The 14,053-nt window shown below is 37.1% G+C and overlaps 1 protein-coding gene across 2 annotated transcripts in view; it reads right to left on the reverse strand.

The window, feature by feature from the left end:
• Positions 1–14,053, reverse strand: part of GPBP1 (GC-rich promoter binding protein 1) — a 76,483-nt gene that overhangs the window by 35,900 nt on the left and 26,530 nt on the right. For both annotated transcript variants that reach the window (XM_080803629.1, XM_080803628.1), the window contains exon 3: positions 8,052–8,171. In XM_080803629.1, coding sequence (XP_080659755.1) covers positions 8,052–8,114 — 63 coding nt within the window. In that variant the 5' untranslated portion in view covers positions 8,115–8,171. The remainder of the gene's footprint in view (positions 1–8,051; positions 8,172–14,053) is intronic.

Raw genomic sequence — 14,053 nt, forward strand, 5'->3', positions numbered from 1 at the left:
GTGAAGTCAGCTATCCAAATAAAATACACCAATTTCATGGGTATAGAAAGAAAAAACTCTAGCATCTGTAGAGGGAACATCTTTGACTCCAGAAAGTACAGGAAGTAAGGAGAATAATTAATGCTCTATCTCCTAGAACCAGCACCACTGCCTGAATCATACAGAAGCTGGAGAAAACACTGATCCACTGCTAAATGTGCCATCCTCATAAACTCTGAAATCAGAAAAATTCATGTGACCATAAATAGTCCCTAACTATTCTCCTGTGCTTGATGTCAAGAGCAGCTCCTGAACACCTAACACCTAAACCAGCACAACTTGGGGGCACCTGGGTGGCTTAGTCAGTGAAGCATCTGCCTTCAGCTCAGGTTATGATCGCAGGGTCCTGGGACTGAGCCCTGCATCAGGCTCTCTGTTCAACAGGGAGCCTGCCTCTCCCTCACCCTCTGCCTGCCGCTCCCCTTTCTTGTACTCTCTGTCAAATAAATAAATAAAATTTATTTTATTTATTATTTATTATTAAAAAAATAAATAAAATCTTTATAATCTTTAAAAAAGCAAAACCAAACAAACCAGCACAACCTGATTGCATTCTGAATGATAAAAATTCATGATTCTCCTAACACCTGACTGGTCTAGTTATGCTATATATGGCAAATGATGCTGCAAGTAATGGTGACAATGTCCATGATTCTTAACCAAACTAATGTAATAGTAATCCAAATCATGTTTAACAACAAATCCCTAACTAAAATGAGCTGTGCCCCTTCAGGTGCAATGTTTTTATGTGAGGGGAAAATAAGCCACAGGCTAGCTTCTAGGAGGTTGAGAGCTGGGTTTTGACCCATCTATTGTCCTTATAATTGTAGGTTAATGATACCAAAAATCAGGTCAGTTTAAACTCTCTTGAGTGGATTTCAATTGGTAACAGAGAAGCCTTAGACCACACACTCACTGGCTGGCTGGAAGAAAAAAAAAAACAAAACAAAGAAACACCTACCTGTCCCCTCTAGGATCTGCTCATGACCAGCTAGATCCTGGCCTTACCCTGCTATTTGGGATGTTAACAGAATAATAATTAATAATAATTAACTGCATTTGGTTTTAGCCTTGGTTAGAATAATCAAACAAACAATTAAATAGGTTTGGTTTTAGCCTTGGTCAGAATAATCAAAGTGGCTGACAGAGCGGCATAATCATATGAAAATCCAAGTTTGGCCAAGAACACGTAGGGCTGATGGGTTCATTGTTGGGACAGGCAAACCATCAGGGGCCCTGAGCATTTCCTTCCAGTCTTCTTGTATGCCAAGAATGTAAGGCCTTCACTGCTCTTTGTATGGCCCATTTCTCAAGTTTATGTCTGCAGTGAGCAACGTTTGAGGGATTATAGGTAATATCCTTCTCTAGGACAAAAAGCAGGCTTATTACAAATGCAGTAGATTTCCCCATGCAGCACCAAGGGTGGCATCCACCTGGACCCTTCCATGTCAACTACTAAAGGTTTGCGGGGCATGAAAAACCAACATCATGCTTATTCTGCTTCTCATGCTATTAAGTAATGAAGTTCTTGGCCCTTGATCCAGGAGTCTCATGTCTCCTGCCAGCATCTATGTTAGCTTGGTAGTAAGATAAAACCCAGACCCTTCAGAGACTGACATATACACAATAATGTAAGAATAAGAAATAGAAGAAATAAGGCTAAAAAGGTAGATCAGTAACAAAGACTTAATAATAAACCTTTTTATTATTTTTTTAAGTAAACGCTATGCCCCATATGGGGCTTGAACTCACAATCCTAAGATTAAGAGTCCCATGCTCTACCAACTGAGCCACCCACACACCACAGTAATAAAGCTATCACTTAGAGGCACTCGGCTGGCTCATTGGTTGGAGCTTAAGACCCATGCTGGACATAGAGTTTACTTAATAAAAAATAAAGTAAGTAAGTATCATTTAAAACAGCCAACAAGTACTACAAAATACTTGAATACACCCAATGAAATATATATGCCAAGGCCAAAAACACTGTAACTTTAAAGATGTTAAAAATGATGTATGTGCATACATATATACATGTATAGAGGTATATTGTCCTGATGTGAAAAGAGAAGGAATCCAAAAGAAGTAACGAAGATGCAAAGTGGCGTTTCACAGAAATGTAACTTGATGTTCAAGAAAGAGTGAAAATGAACTTTATGACAAAGATTGGCAAAAAAGTTAACTGTGATAATTTAACAAAGTTTTGGCAAGCATTTGAAGTAAAGAGTAGTTATATAGAGCACTCAGGAGTATAAGTCAGTACACCATGCAGATGAGGAATTTGGCAATATCTAATGAAGTCCCATCAATTTTTCTAAATCTACACTGGGGACTTCTGCTGAAACTGTTGTCTACAAACAAGCAAAATCAACATCACTTTGAAGACTGTTATAACTTGGGCCCTCTCTAAGAACTAATGAAATGAGAATCTGCACTTTAACAAAATTCCCAGATTATTTTCTTATCCATTAAAGTGTGAGAAGCAGTGGCCTAAAAAATTCTTACCCATGTGTACAGGGAGATATATCATAAGAATATTCAATGCAAAATTTCTCTATAGTAGCCAAAACTTTAATATTATAAACAATCTAAACTTAAATGAACAAATAAAATGTAGTACAGATAAACAAAACAGGATACCACATAGAGGTTTTTTGTTTTTGTTTTTGTTTTTACCACACAGAGTTTAAAGATGATTACAGAGTTTACATTTGTGGATATCAACACGGGGCAAGAAAATCTCAAAGACACAATGAATGTAAAAGATGAAACATACGTAACATTACTATTTAACATTCACAAATGTAGTTATAAGAACACATACCCTGAGAATACCTCCGGGGAAAAATGAAGAGAAAGGACTGTGAAGAAATAAGACACTAGACTTCATTATATACATAATGCTTTACTTCCAGAAGAAATAAAAGCTAACATAGAAGAATGTTAAGATAGGACTATCCTGATGTTTAATAAGCATTCACTTAATTATAACCTACCCTTCTTTGTAGGTTTCATTAAAACTTTCAACAAGGTTTTGTAAAGAATCATCAAAACATGCACAGAATTGCTGAATCATTACACTGTACACCTGAAACTAATATAACACTGTATATTAACCACACTGGAGTAGAAATTAAAAACTTAAAAAAAAATTTACCAAAACAAATAAGCAAATTACAAATTACCAAAGCAAATATATTTGCAATACATATAGCAAACAAATTTCCCAATGTGAAAAGAGCTATTATGAAATCACTAAGAAACAGATTACATGACAAGCAGTTCTTAAGAAACCTAACACCAAAATATACTCAACCATTATTTAAAAATGCAAAATAACCAAGTACCATTTGTCATCTAACTGCATAGATGAAAAAATGTGAAAATATCCAGTACTGCCAAAACTGAGAACATGAGCCCCCTCCTAAAATTCTGATGGGGTTATAAATATGTATAACTCTTTTTTTTTTTTTTTTTTTAAAGTAGGAGCCCAACACAGAGCATGAACTCAGGACCTGGAGATCGAGACCTAAACTGAAATCTAGAGTAGGACACTGAACCGACTAAACTACCCAGGCACCCCAATACAACCTTTCTGAGAGCTATCAGACATTACCTACCAAAATGTACAAATCCTCTGATCCGTTGATTCTAAGAATTTATCCTACAAAAGTATTCAAGAGATGCATGGACCATCCTGCAGCTTAGTCCATTAACTGGTAAACTAAATAATCCATGTAGATCCACTCAATAAAAGATTACACATGCTGAAAAATTAGATCTGTATGCAGTGATGATAGATACTGAAGATGCCATCTCTAAAGTGAAAAAAAATTTCATTTATCCAAACCAGGATAAAAATACATTCTGTTGTATGTATAAAAGCATCCTAATATTCACTTCTGAAAATCAATCTACTACCTAACAGTTGAGAAAAAATTTATTAAATTGATAAACATTGGGGCACCTGGGTGGCTCAGTGGGTTAAAGCCTCTGCCTTCGGCTCAGGTCATGATCTCAGGGTCCTGGGATCGAGCCCCGCATCGGGCTCTCTGCTCAGCAGGGAGCCTGCTTCCCCCTCTCTCTCTGCCTGACTCTCTGCCTACTTGTGATCTCTGTCTGTCAAATAAATAAATAAAATCTTTAAAAAAAAATAAATAAATAGATAAATTGATAAACATTAATGTCAGGCACACATGGATTCCTATCCTAGCTCCAGCACTTTGGAGCACATTACTTACCTCTCTCAACCTCAGTTCCCACCTTTGTATACGGGAGACAGAAAACAAAGAATTTACCTCTTATGTTTTTTGTTAGCATTCACACGAACTGTTTTATACAATCATTGGTACATGATGACTCAAAAAAACAGATTATTACTATGAGCAAGAAAGAGACCCTCTCTATCCCTTTATCATCTTTATCTCTTTACATACTTAAAATCTTTTTCTGGATTCCTTTAAAAAATAATTTAGCATTTTTTCTTGGATGCCCGCAGTATGAATCTCTAGTTAACAGAAACTCCATGTGTAGTAAACAAGAAATTTCAATGAACTCCACTACCAGTGCTTACTGAATTTTCAGATCTTCTCTTAGCCTGAACTTTAAATACACTTTTTCAAAGCAAGCCAACACTGTTTAAACGTTATCTTTAAAAATTTGGTAAAATATTAATTACTATTTTTTAGATGTTACCTTGAAAGAATCCGTAATGCACTAATGCTACACTCTAGCCATAGAAGTAATTACAGAATATTGAATATGAGTATGAATTTACTGTAGTGGAATGTCATCATAAAAGGTCTGTATTACTTTGTACTTAAAAAGAATAAAAATTTCAGTACCTTCTATATCGTACCACATATTTGCTCTTTTAGTATCACGCCCCTGGAATCAACCACCCTCTCCCTTTTTTTTTCTAAGTAGGCTCCACACAACCAACGTGGTTGGGGCTTGAGTTCACCACCCCAAGACCAAGAGTTACAAGCTTTTCCAAATAAGCTGCAGGTGTCCCAGAAATCTTCCTTCTTCTAACAATACTACGAAAAGATACCTCAACCTGATTACAAGAATCGATTTATCACCCTTCCGAGGGTAAGATGGCCAGAAGGAGAAACATCTAAAACAGAGAAGTATCTAAACTTTTCCAGTACCTACAACCATTTCAGTTCAGTATTGCTTCAATAATAAAAATGTTATTACCCAAAATGCAACTCAGGATCTATCAAAGGATGATAGTATCAGTAGCAATTTCATTTTCTAATAGATTTTTTTTAAGATTTTATTTTTTAAAATAAATAAATAAGTACTTTATTTATGTATTTGAGAGAAAGAGAGATCACAAGTAGGCAGAGACGTAGACAGAGAGAGGAGGAAGCAGGCTCCCTGCTGAGCAGAGAGCCCATCAGGGCTCGGACCCAGGACTCTGAGATCATGACCTCAGCCAAAGGCTTTACCCACTGAGCCACCCAGGCGCCCCTCTACTAGATTTAAATAGAAGACCACTCAAGAAAGTATCAGATACCTATGTGTATACAAAATATTATGCAAAGTTTACTTTTTTTAAAAGGAGATTTTATTTATTTATTTGACAGAGATTACATGTAGGCAGAGAGGCAGGCAGAGAGAGAGGGAGAAGCAGGTTCCCTGCTGAACAGAGAGCCCGATGTGGGGCTCGATCCCAGGACCCTGAGATCATGACCTGAGCTGAAGGCAGAAGCTAGACCCACTAAGCCACCCAGGCGCCCCTAAAATTTACTTTTTATTAGGTAACAGCTCAAATGTCAATGCCCTATGCAGCATATAATCAACCACATGCAGTTTAAAATTTCACCACATGATGGGGCTAAAATTCTATACACCTCAGAAAACTACTGAAGTGCACTTCTAAAAGTATTTTTACTTTTTATTTCAAGTCATCATATTTTCGAACAATAAAGACTTCCATTACGTTGAAACAGAGAACCCTATGGTAAATTAATGTCTGTTCCATTTATTCAGGTAGGATTAAAAGGGCCCTGACGGAAAACAAGAGGTTAATTATGAATGAGAACCTATGAATAATAATTTGGAAACATGAAAGGTTAAGAAGGAAGGTGTAAGAAGTTATTACTAAAAAGTCTGTATATGTCAAAATTACACTGGGTAAGGTCTAAAGAAATAATTTCAAGTACTGTTAGTTAAGAGTTCAAATAAATGCCATTTCCTGTAGGTAATTTAGAACAGATCAGAACAGATTTAGAGGTGGCAATCCCAATTCTCAAAATCACATTCATGAAGACCTACATCCAGATCAAGGGTCACATTCTGGAAATAAGGATTTCATCACATAAAGAAAGAGTTAATCTTAAATCAACAGTACATCTTAATCAACCTCAGATTAACATCTGAATGAAGACAAAAATTATTCTCATTCTTATGTTTTGTAACCAACTTTCCATGTATTGCTAATTTTTTATCAATCCACTTGAAAATGAAAACAAATCTTATACCTATTTCAGATAAAGTACACAGAAAAAAAGAAAGAAAGGCGGATAGCAGGAAACTCATGTAAGTCAAGCTCTTGTAGTAGGCCTGAAAAAAAAAAAAAAATAAGCCTGCTAGAGGGCTAGATTAGAGCAGCTTGGTTTACAAGGAAATCAGGAATGGGAAGTAAACTGCAGAGACCTACACCTAAGGGGAAAAGGGGCAACCAGAGAAACTCTAACTAAGAAGTGATCTCAGTAGCTTTATCAATGTAAGTCTCCATTTTCAAACAATTTCAAATCCCACTGCACAAGCTATGAAATGAGATATTTAATCATTTGATAGCATTCCAAAATGAGTTCTATGTAAAGAGTACAGAATAAGAAATGCATCCTGGATTCTAGTTTAAGGTTCACAGTAATTCTATGAAAAACAGGCAAGTCAATTAACCTTCCAGAGAATCCATCTGAACAAAATTATGGGCCAAAACTTGGGCCAATGAATTATGATCTGACAAGTCCTTACTGGGGAAGGACTTTCCAAATTATAAAAATTGTTCCCTTAAGAGTTGCTTTTAACAAGCTTTTTCTGTTAAGAACTGCCTATACCCCTAAAAGGTCCTAAATGAACTCTTTAGCATGGTAGAGCATGATTAACAGGCAAACAGATTAGGACACCTGGGTGGCTCAGTCAGTTAAACTGCTGCCTTCGGCTCAGGTCATGATCAGAGAGCTCTGGGATCAAGTCCCGCATAGGGCTCCTTGCTCAGTGGGGAGCCTGCTTCTCTCTCTGCCTCTGCCTGCCACCCTGCCTGCTTGTGCTCTCTCTCTCCCTCTCTCTGAGAAATAAATAAATAAAGTCTTCAAAAAAAAAAAAACAGGCAAACAGATAATCAAGACTCTCCCTTGATTCCACTGCACTATGGAAAAAACAAAGTCAAAGACAGCTATTAAGCCAATTAGATTGAGTCTAACCAATTCAAGGTCTCTCTGTCTTAGCAAGTCTTTAAGTGGAAGATAACTGCAATGCTTAGCAAGTCTTACACAAACTACTGCTTTGATTTTTCAAGTAAAATGAACATTTATTAGATTACTGAGGACTGATTTATAACAATGTTGCAAAGTTTTCATCACTCCTGAAATTTTAGTGATGTGCCATTCAACGTCTTATTTGACTGAAAAAGAAATCTGGGTAGAAGCAAAGACCTCAAAAACCCCTGGAATTTTCTTTTCATGTATTACCTACAGAACAGGAAGTAAACCAAGTTATTATCTAAAGAATGGTATAAAGTTAAGATGCAATGTATCTAACAGGTTTGCATTGGTTTTGCATTAAAATGTGTGGAACTTGGTTAGTACAAAAGACAACTGAAATAAATGGTACAGTACAGTGATGGAAAAAGTCAGTTTTATAATAACTTAAATAACTTAGATGACAATACAAGAAAATTTTCTCCACAAAAATATTAAGGCTTCATGTTTCAACTACATTTGTGTACAAGAACAAATGAGAAGCAGACACAAAAACAAAAATACAAGAAAGAGTACCTTTGTTGATGATGGTGGAGTAGGAAAATTAAGCCAGGCTGGAGCAAAGTCATGCTGCGCCATTTAGGTCCAGTCTCTCCAACTCAGTGAAACAAGGCTTCAACACCTCATGGCAAGTCCCTGTCATATAAAAATGTAAAGAAATTAGACCTGGAGCTCTTTGCCAAAATTATCTTCTCATGCTCTATCTTCTAAGTGACAATGATTTTACTACTCTAAGATTCCAATTATAATGAAATTCTAAAATAGGCAAAAAGTAAATCACTGGAGTGCACAAGGAGGGGAGAGGGCCTGTGGGGTAGCGGTATGACTGCAAAGGGAAGGTTATTCTTGAGGTAATGGGCTTTTATCTTGATTGTGGTTATCAAAATGTACACATCTGTCAAAAATCAAATTGCTGGGGTGCCTGGATGGCTCAGTGGGTTAAGCCTCTGCCTTTGGCTCAGGTCATGATCTCAGGGTCCTGGGATTGAGCCCCGTGTCAGGCTCTCTGCTCAGCAGGGAGCCTGCTTCCCCCCTATCTGCCTGTCTCTCTGCCTTCTTGTGATCTGTCAAACACATAAAAAAAATCTTTAAAAATCAAATTGCATACTTAATATTGGTTAATTTCACTACAAATAGTCTCAGTAAGCCTTTTTTTAAATTACAACGATTTCATCAGAGAGACATCAAGTGTCTCCAGATGTGACAAATTAGGATGCACATTACACCATCTATAATGTATCCTCACCCCCACCCCAGATGGAACCTGAAATCTGCTCTAACTTTCACAAAGTTCAACAGAGAAACAAATCAAAGGAAATCTGAGGGAAGTAATCCTGCAAATCCATATCAGAGGATACTTGATAGATGAAATGATCGTTTCTTTCCCCTCAACAAATAAATGGCTTTCAATACCCAGATCAAATACATGTGGGCCTTATAGAGATCCTTACTCCAATCAACCAACCTTTAAAAAATGAAAATTAGGAAACAATCAAAAATTTAAACATGAACAGAACACTTAATGACATTAAGAAATTATTACTCATTTTAGATGTGACAATGGGAGTGCGATGGTGGTAAATAAAAGACTGAAGCCTATACAATTAAATTACACTGACATATCTGGAATCTGTTTTAAAAACCAGATAATGCTAAACGGGGATAACTGAAAAAAGGCTGCACATGTTATAAATGATAGTACAAGGAGATGAGTGAATACTCTTTTCTCTAGTTACATGTATGTCTGAAAATTTCCATAATGAAAAGGTTCATTGTTTTTTAATTATCATCACAATGGGTATCAAATATTTTAGGCACTAGAGCTTTTCTGCATTCTAAATTTAACTTTTTGGGGAACTTCTATCAACTGCATCAGTAAGTTTCAAATTTCCAGCCCAATCTTAAACAGCAACTTCACAGAAGTTTTTTTTTTTTTTTTTAAGTAAGGCAGAAGCCAAATGAACAACTATACTCATTTCTTTTTTTTTTTTTTTTAAGATTTTATTTGTTTATTTGAGAGAGAGAGAAAGTACAACCACGGGGAGCAGCTGGCAGAGGGAGAGGGGGAAGCAGGCTCCCGCTGAGAAAGAAGCCCAATGTGAGGCTGGATCCCAGGACAAACAAATAACAAAATAATAAAAAATAAAAAACAAAATAACACCATTGTTAATCCTCCCTTTCCCAAATTCTTTATTTTTATTTTAAAGATTTTACTTATTTATTTGAGAGAGAGAGACACAGCAAGAGAAGGAACACAAGCAGGGGGAGTAGGAGAGGGAGAAGCAGGCTGCCCGGTAAGCAGGGAGCCTGATGCAGGGCTCCATCCCAGGACCCTGCATCATGACCTGAGCCCAAGGCAGACGCTTAATGACTGAGCCACCCAGGTGCCCCTCAAATGTTTTCTATGACAGAATCCTTTAACATCCTACCAACTTGCTAAAATACTTCCAAGAAAAATTCTCAAATATTATAGAAATATTCTATTTATACTACCCCAAACCATAGAGATCTATTTAACAAAAGGTTAAAAGAACGGCCAGATACAAACAGTTAACTCAACATAGTAATGAAAATGTTTAAATGGTATATAAGCTTATATGAGCCATGAGCAGAAGGTGGGAAAACCTTGATAAAATCTGAGTAACCTGAGACAACCAATTCTAGTAATACATTTATGAGACAAATGTTAAGAGTGTGCCCAATTAAAATAAACCACATAAAAATTCAGGCACTCTATAAGCTCTAATTCTACTACCATCTTACACTACATTTTGAAGCCTTCAGAAATTAAAATGGAAACTAAATGTTTCTGAATGAATAAAGGATTTTCATTATCTTTTGACATGAAGTTACTAAGCTCCTTTGCGATGTATGTAATAGGATGTCACTTTTCAACAAGTTTTTGTTGGAAACTCTTAAAATAAGTTTCAGTAACTAAATGGGAATGGAAAACCGTTTTTATAGTTTGTACGAAATAAAGACACTGAGGAGATTCTAAAATAAAGTTTATCACTTTAAACAAGAGTGAAGTGATAACTTATAAACTAAAAACAATCCCTAGGAGTCAAATCACTAATATTACCTATGCATTTCTGCAATGTCTTTAAAATTTTTAATTTAAATTTAGTTTTGAAAAAAATAAAGTATGAATAGCTAACAGGAAAAGTTTTCATGTTCTGAAAAAAAGTAAAGGACACTATTGGCTAATATTAAAGCATTTATAGTGTGAAGAAATCACCATAGGGCACCCCAAAATATGATACTTTAACACAAGAATAGTTTTGAGCTGAAGGCATTTTAATTCCTGCAATTCCTTATCTATCAAAAAGCAGAGCCTCCAGAAAGAATTTATCAGTCTCTTCCCCTGAAGCAACTCTTCCCTACCGATACACATACACAAAATCAGCACCACACCCAGACTTTGCCAAACTATCATTTCTCCCATCAATTCTTCCAAGGGCCCATTTACCTGTATCTTTCCAAAAAGTCATCTGTTTTTCCATTAAGTGCCCTTCCCTGCCCCCCATGTAATTAGGTAAAGAGTTGGCAAATTCTAACCACCCCTGAGTTACTGGGAGGTAGGAGCACACTCTAATAAGCTTCTATTTGTTTTTTCTTGTTTAATCTTTCTTTTGTCAGTGTAATTTACAGGGCCCCAAGCCAGGGAACCTAGAAGGATAGAAGAAATTTTACCCCTTACCTGTATAAAGCCAAGTTAAACTTTGGAAAGTACCACCCTATCACTTTCTTTTAACTACACTTGGTGCCAACCATATTCTATCTTCCTTTCCCTGTCTAATTTAGGAGCATAACTGTGCCCCCCCCCAAACACACAAATTCATACATCCAGGTGGCAACCTTCCCCACCTCTGAACAGAACCATATTTGGAGATAAAAGCTCTGATGAGATGATTAACTTAAATGAGGTTGTCAGGGAGGCCCCCATTCCAATCCTGTGTCCTTGTAGGAGGAGGAAATTGGGACACACTGAGACACCAAGACTGCCCAGAAAAGAGACCACGTGAAGAGGCAGCAAGAAGGTGGCCACCTGCAAGCTAAGGAGAGAGGTCTCAGAGGAAGCCAAAGATGCTGTCATCTTGATCTCGGAATTTGAGCTTCCAAAACTATGACAAAATCAATCTACTTAACCCACTCAGTTTGCAGTATTCTCTTGGGCTTCCCTAGCAAACGTTAAAAGAGAAGGCCCAAAACTGTGTGACCTCTCCTAAGCCAACCAAGACTTAATAATACCTAATCTGATTACACTTTAAGACCCTCCCAGAAAAGGGGGCACATGAGTGGCTCAGATGGTTAAGCATCTGCCTTCCGCTAAGATCATGATCCCAGGGTCCTCTGATCCAGACTTGTGCGCAGCTCCCTGCTCAGCAGGGAATCTAATGCTTCTTCCTCTCCCTCTGCACCTCCCCTGCCGCTCCCTCACACCAAGCTCGCTCTCTCTCAAATAAATATTAAAAAAAAAAAAAAACCAACAAAAAAAAAAAAAACCACAACCCTCTCAGAAATGAAATTTTAACTGGTCAGTCTGTAATTTCCTGGTCAGCAGTAGTGAGGTAATCACCTGATAGACCTCCTCCACCATTTCCCAATGAAAGATGAGGTAATTAATCCACTTCTTCCTTGTCCCTGGCCCCTTCTGCCTATAAAAGCCTCCCATGCGTACAGCTCCTTGGAGCTCCTTTCTATTTGACAGATAGGATGCTGTCCCATTCATAAAACATTGAATAAAATCAATTTGATCTTTAAATTTACTCTGATGAATTGTTTTTTAACAAAGACTAATACAAACAAGAATATTAGAAATACACTCATCAAAAATTTGTATGTATCAAAAAAAAGGGGCGCCAGGGTGGTTCAGTGGGTTAAACCTCTGCCTTCAGCTCAGGTCATGATCTCAGGGTCCTGGGATCGAGCCCCGCATTGGGCTATCTCCTCGGCGGGGAGCCTGCTTCTCTCTCTCTCTCTCTCTGCCTGCCTCTCTGCCTACTTGTGATCTCTCTCTGTCAAATAAATAAATAAAAATCATTTTTAAAATTTTTAAAAAATTAAAAAATTTGTATGTATCAAAGGGGACTTACAGGGGACTGGCAGGAAGGGGGTTGCAAAATAGCAGTCCTATTAACGGTAATTCCAGGTTATTAGGAATCTTCCACCAGATTCTGTTATAAGGTCTGATGGTACCATATGGACATAAACAATGAAGATTTTAAATACTGATGGCATGAAAATCCTCATTTCAATCTCAATCTATTTACAACCCATTCATGAATAAATGCTTGAAGTCTAAAACATCAACTATAAGAAAATTTCTAAGGGGAAAACTGGTTCTGAAAAATACTGTACATGTGCATTGTACAAGTGCATATGCCTCATTTAAAAAAAATCAGTGGTTAACTAGAACTCCAAAACAGAGTTCTTCAGATTGAAAAATGCACTTTGGCAAAAAGTACACAAATAGTAAGGTATTTCTTATTTCCTATAATGTTTTTACTTCTGAAGCCACGAAGTTTGTGCCAAACGTTTCCAATGAGAAACTCAAATTTCATCAGAATGAACATCAAACATTGCATTTATAATGGTTTACATTTCAGATACCAAAAACTTTAAAAAATCACAAAGCCCGTCAAAAACATACATCATCAACCAATAAGTTAAGGCATTTTAACTAATTAAGGCAGATTTTTATGGAAGAACAGGCTTCACAGTCCAATGGTACTGGATTCAAACCAACTCAACCAGTTACTAGGCTGCATGACTTTGACAAGTTAACATCAGACTCTCCTCTCTGCACTAAAATTTAGAAACTACTACTTACCTTTCAACTTGAAAACTATTTAAGTTCTAAAAAGACAACTACCCTTGCTTGCCAGACTATCTACATAAAATCCTTTAAAAAGGTTGTTTTTCATTTAGCCAAACTGCTCAAAATCCTTCATAAGTAAGAACCAGAAGACAACTATTCAAATTCAACTTCAGTTCTCCTGAAAATAAGCCTGTGAAATGCTCCTTTCATATAAGCGTAGTTTAATATATTAACAGATTTCATTTAAAAAGTGGGTCTTCCTCTTCCTGATTCAGGACTAAAGCCATTTACATAAGGAAACACAAGAGGGTTCCAGACTTAAAAAAGTCAGAGCAAGGATGAAAGGGTATCAACATCTGGGAGTGGCCCAGCACAAGATGTCAAAGCAGGATGAGGAAGGGTATTCAGGCAGAGGGACAGCCAGGGATGGGGCACTGAGCCCAAAAGCGTGAGAAAGGCATCCACTGTTGGGGGGGGGGGGGGTGGATAGGGAGAACCAGTGAGAAGAGTCAAGATACTAAGCAGGGAGAGAAGGGTGTCCACACGTGGTGGTGGCAGTGGCTACAACAGAACATCGATTATATACAGGGGAAATAATCAAGTATTTAGAATAATGAAAGCTAAGTTTCACTCTGTCAAAGAACACGGTAGGAACAAAAAGGGTGAAAACCAGAGCGAATTTTGTGGTATTGTACTC

Source organism: Martes martes (assembly GCF_963455335.1).
Source record: "Martes martes genome assembly, chromosome: 5".
Taxonomy (NCBI): domain Eukaryota; kingdom Metazoa; phylum Chordata; class Mammalia; order Carnivora; family Mustelidae; genus Martes; species Martes martes.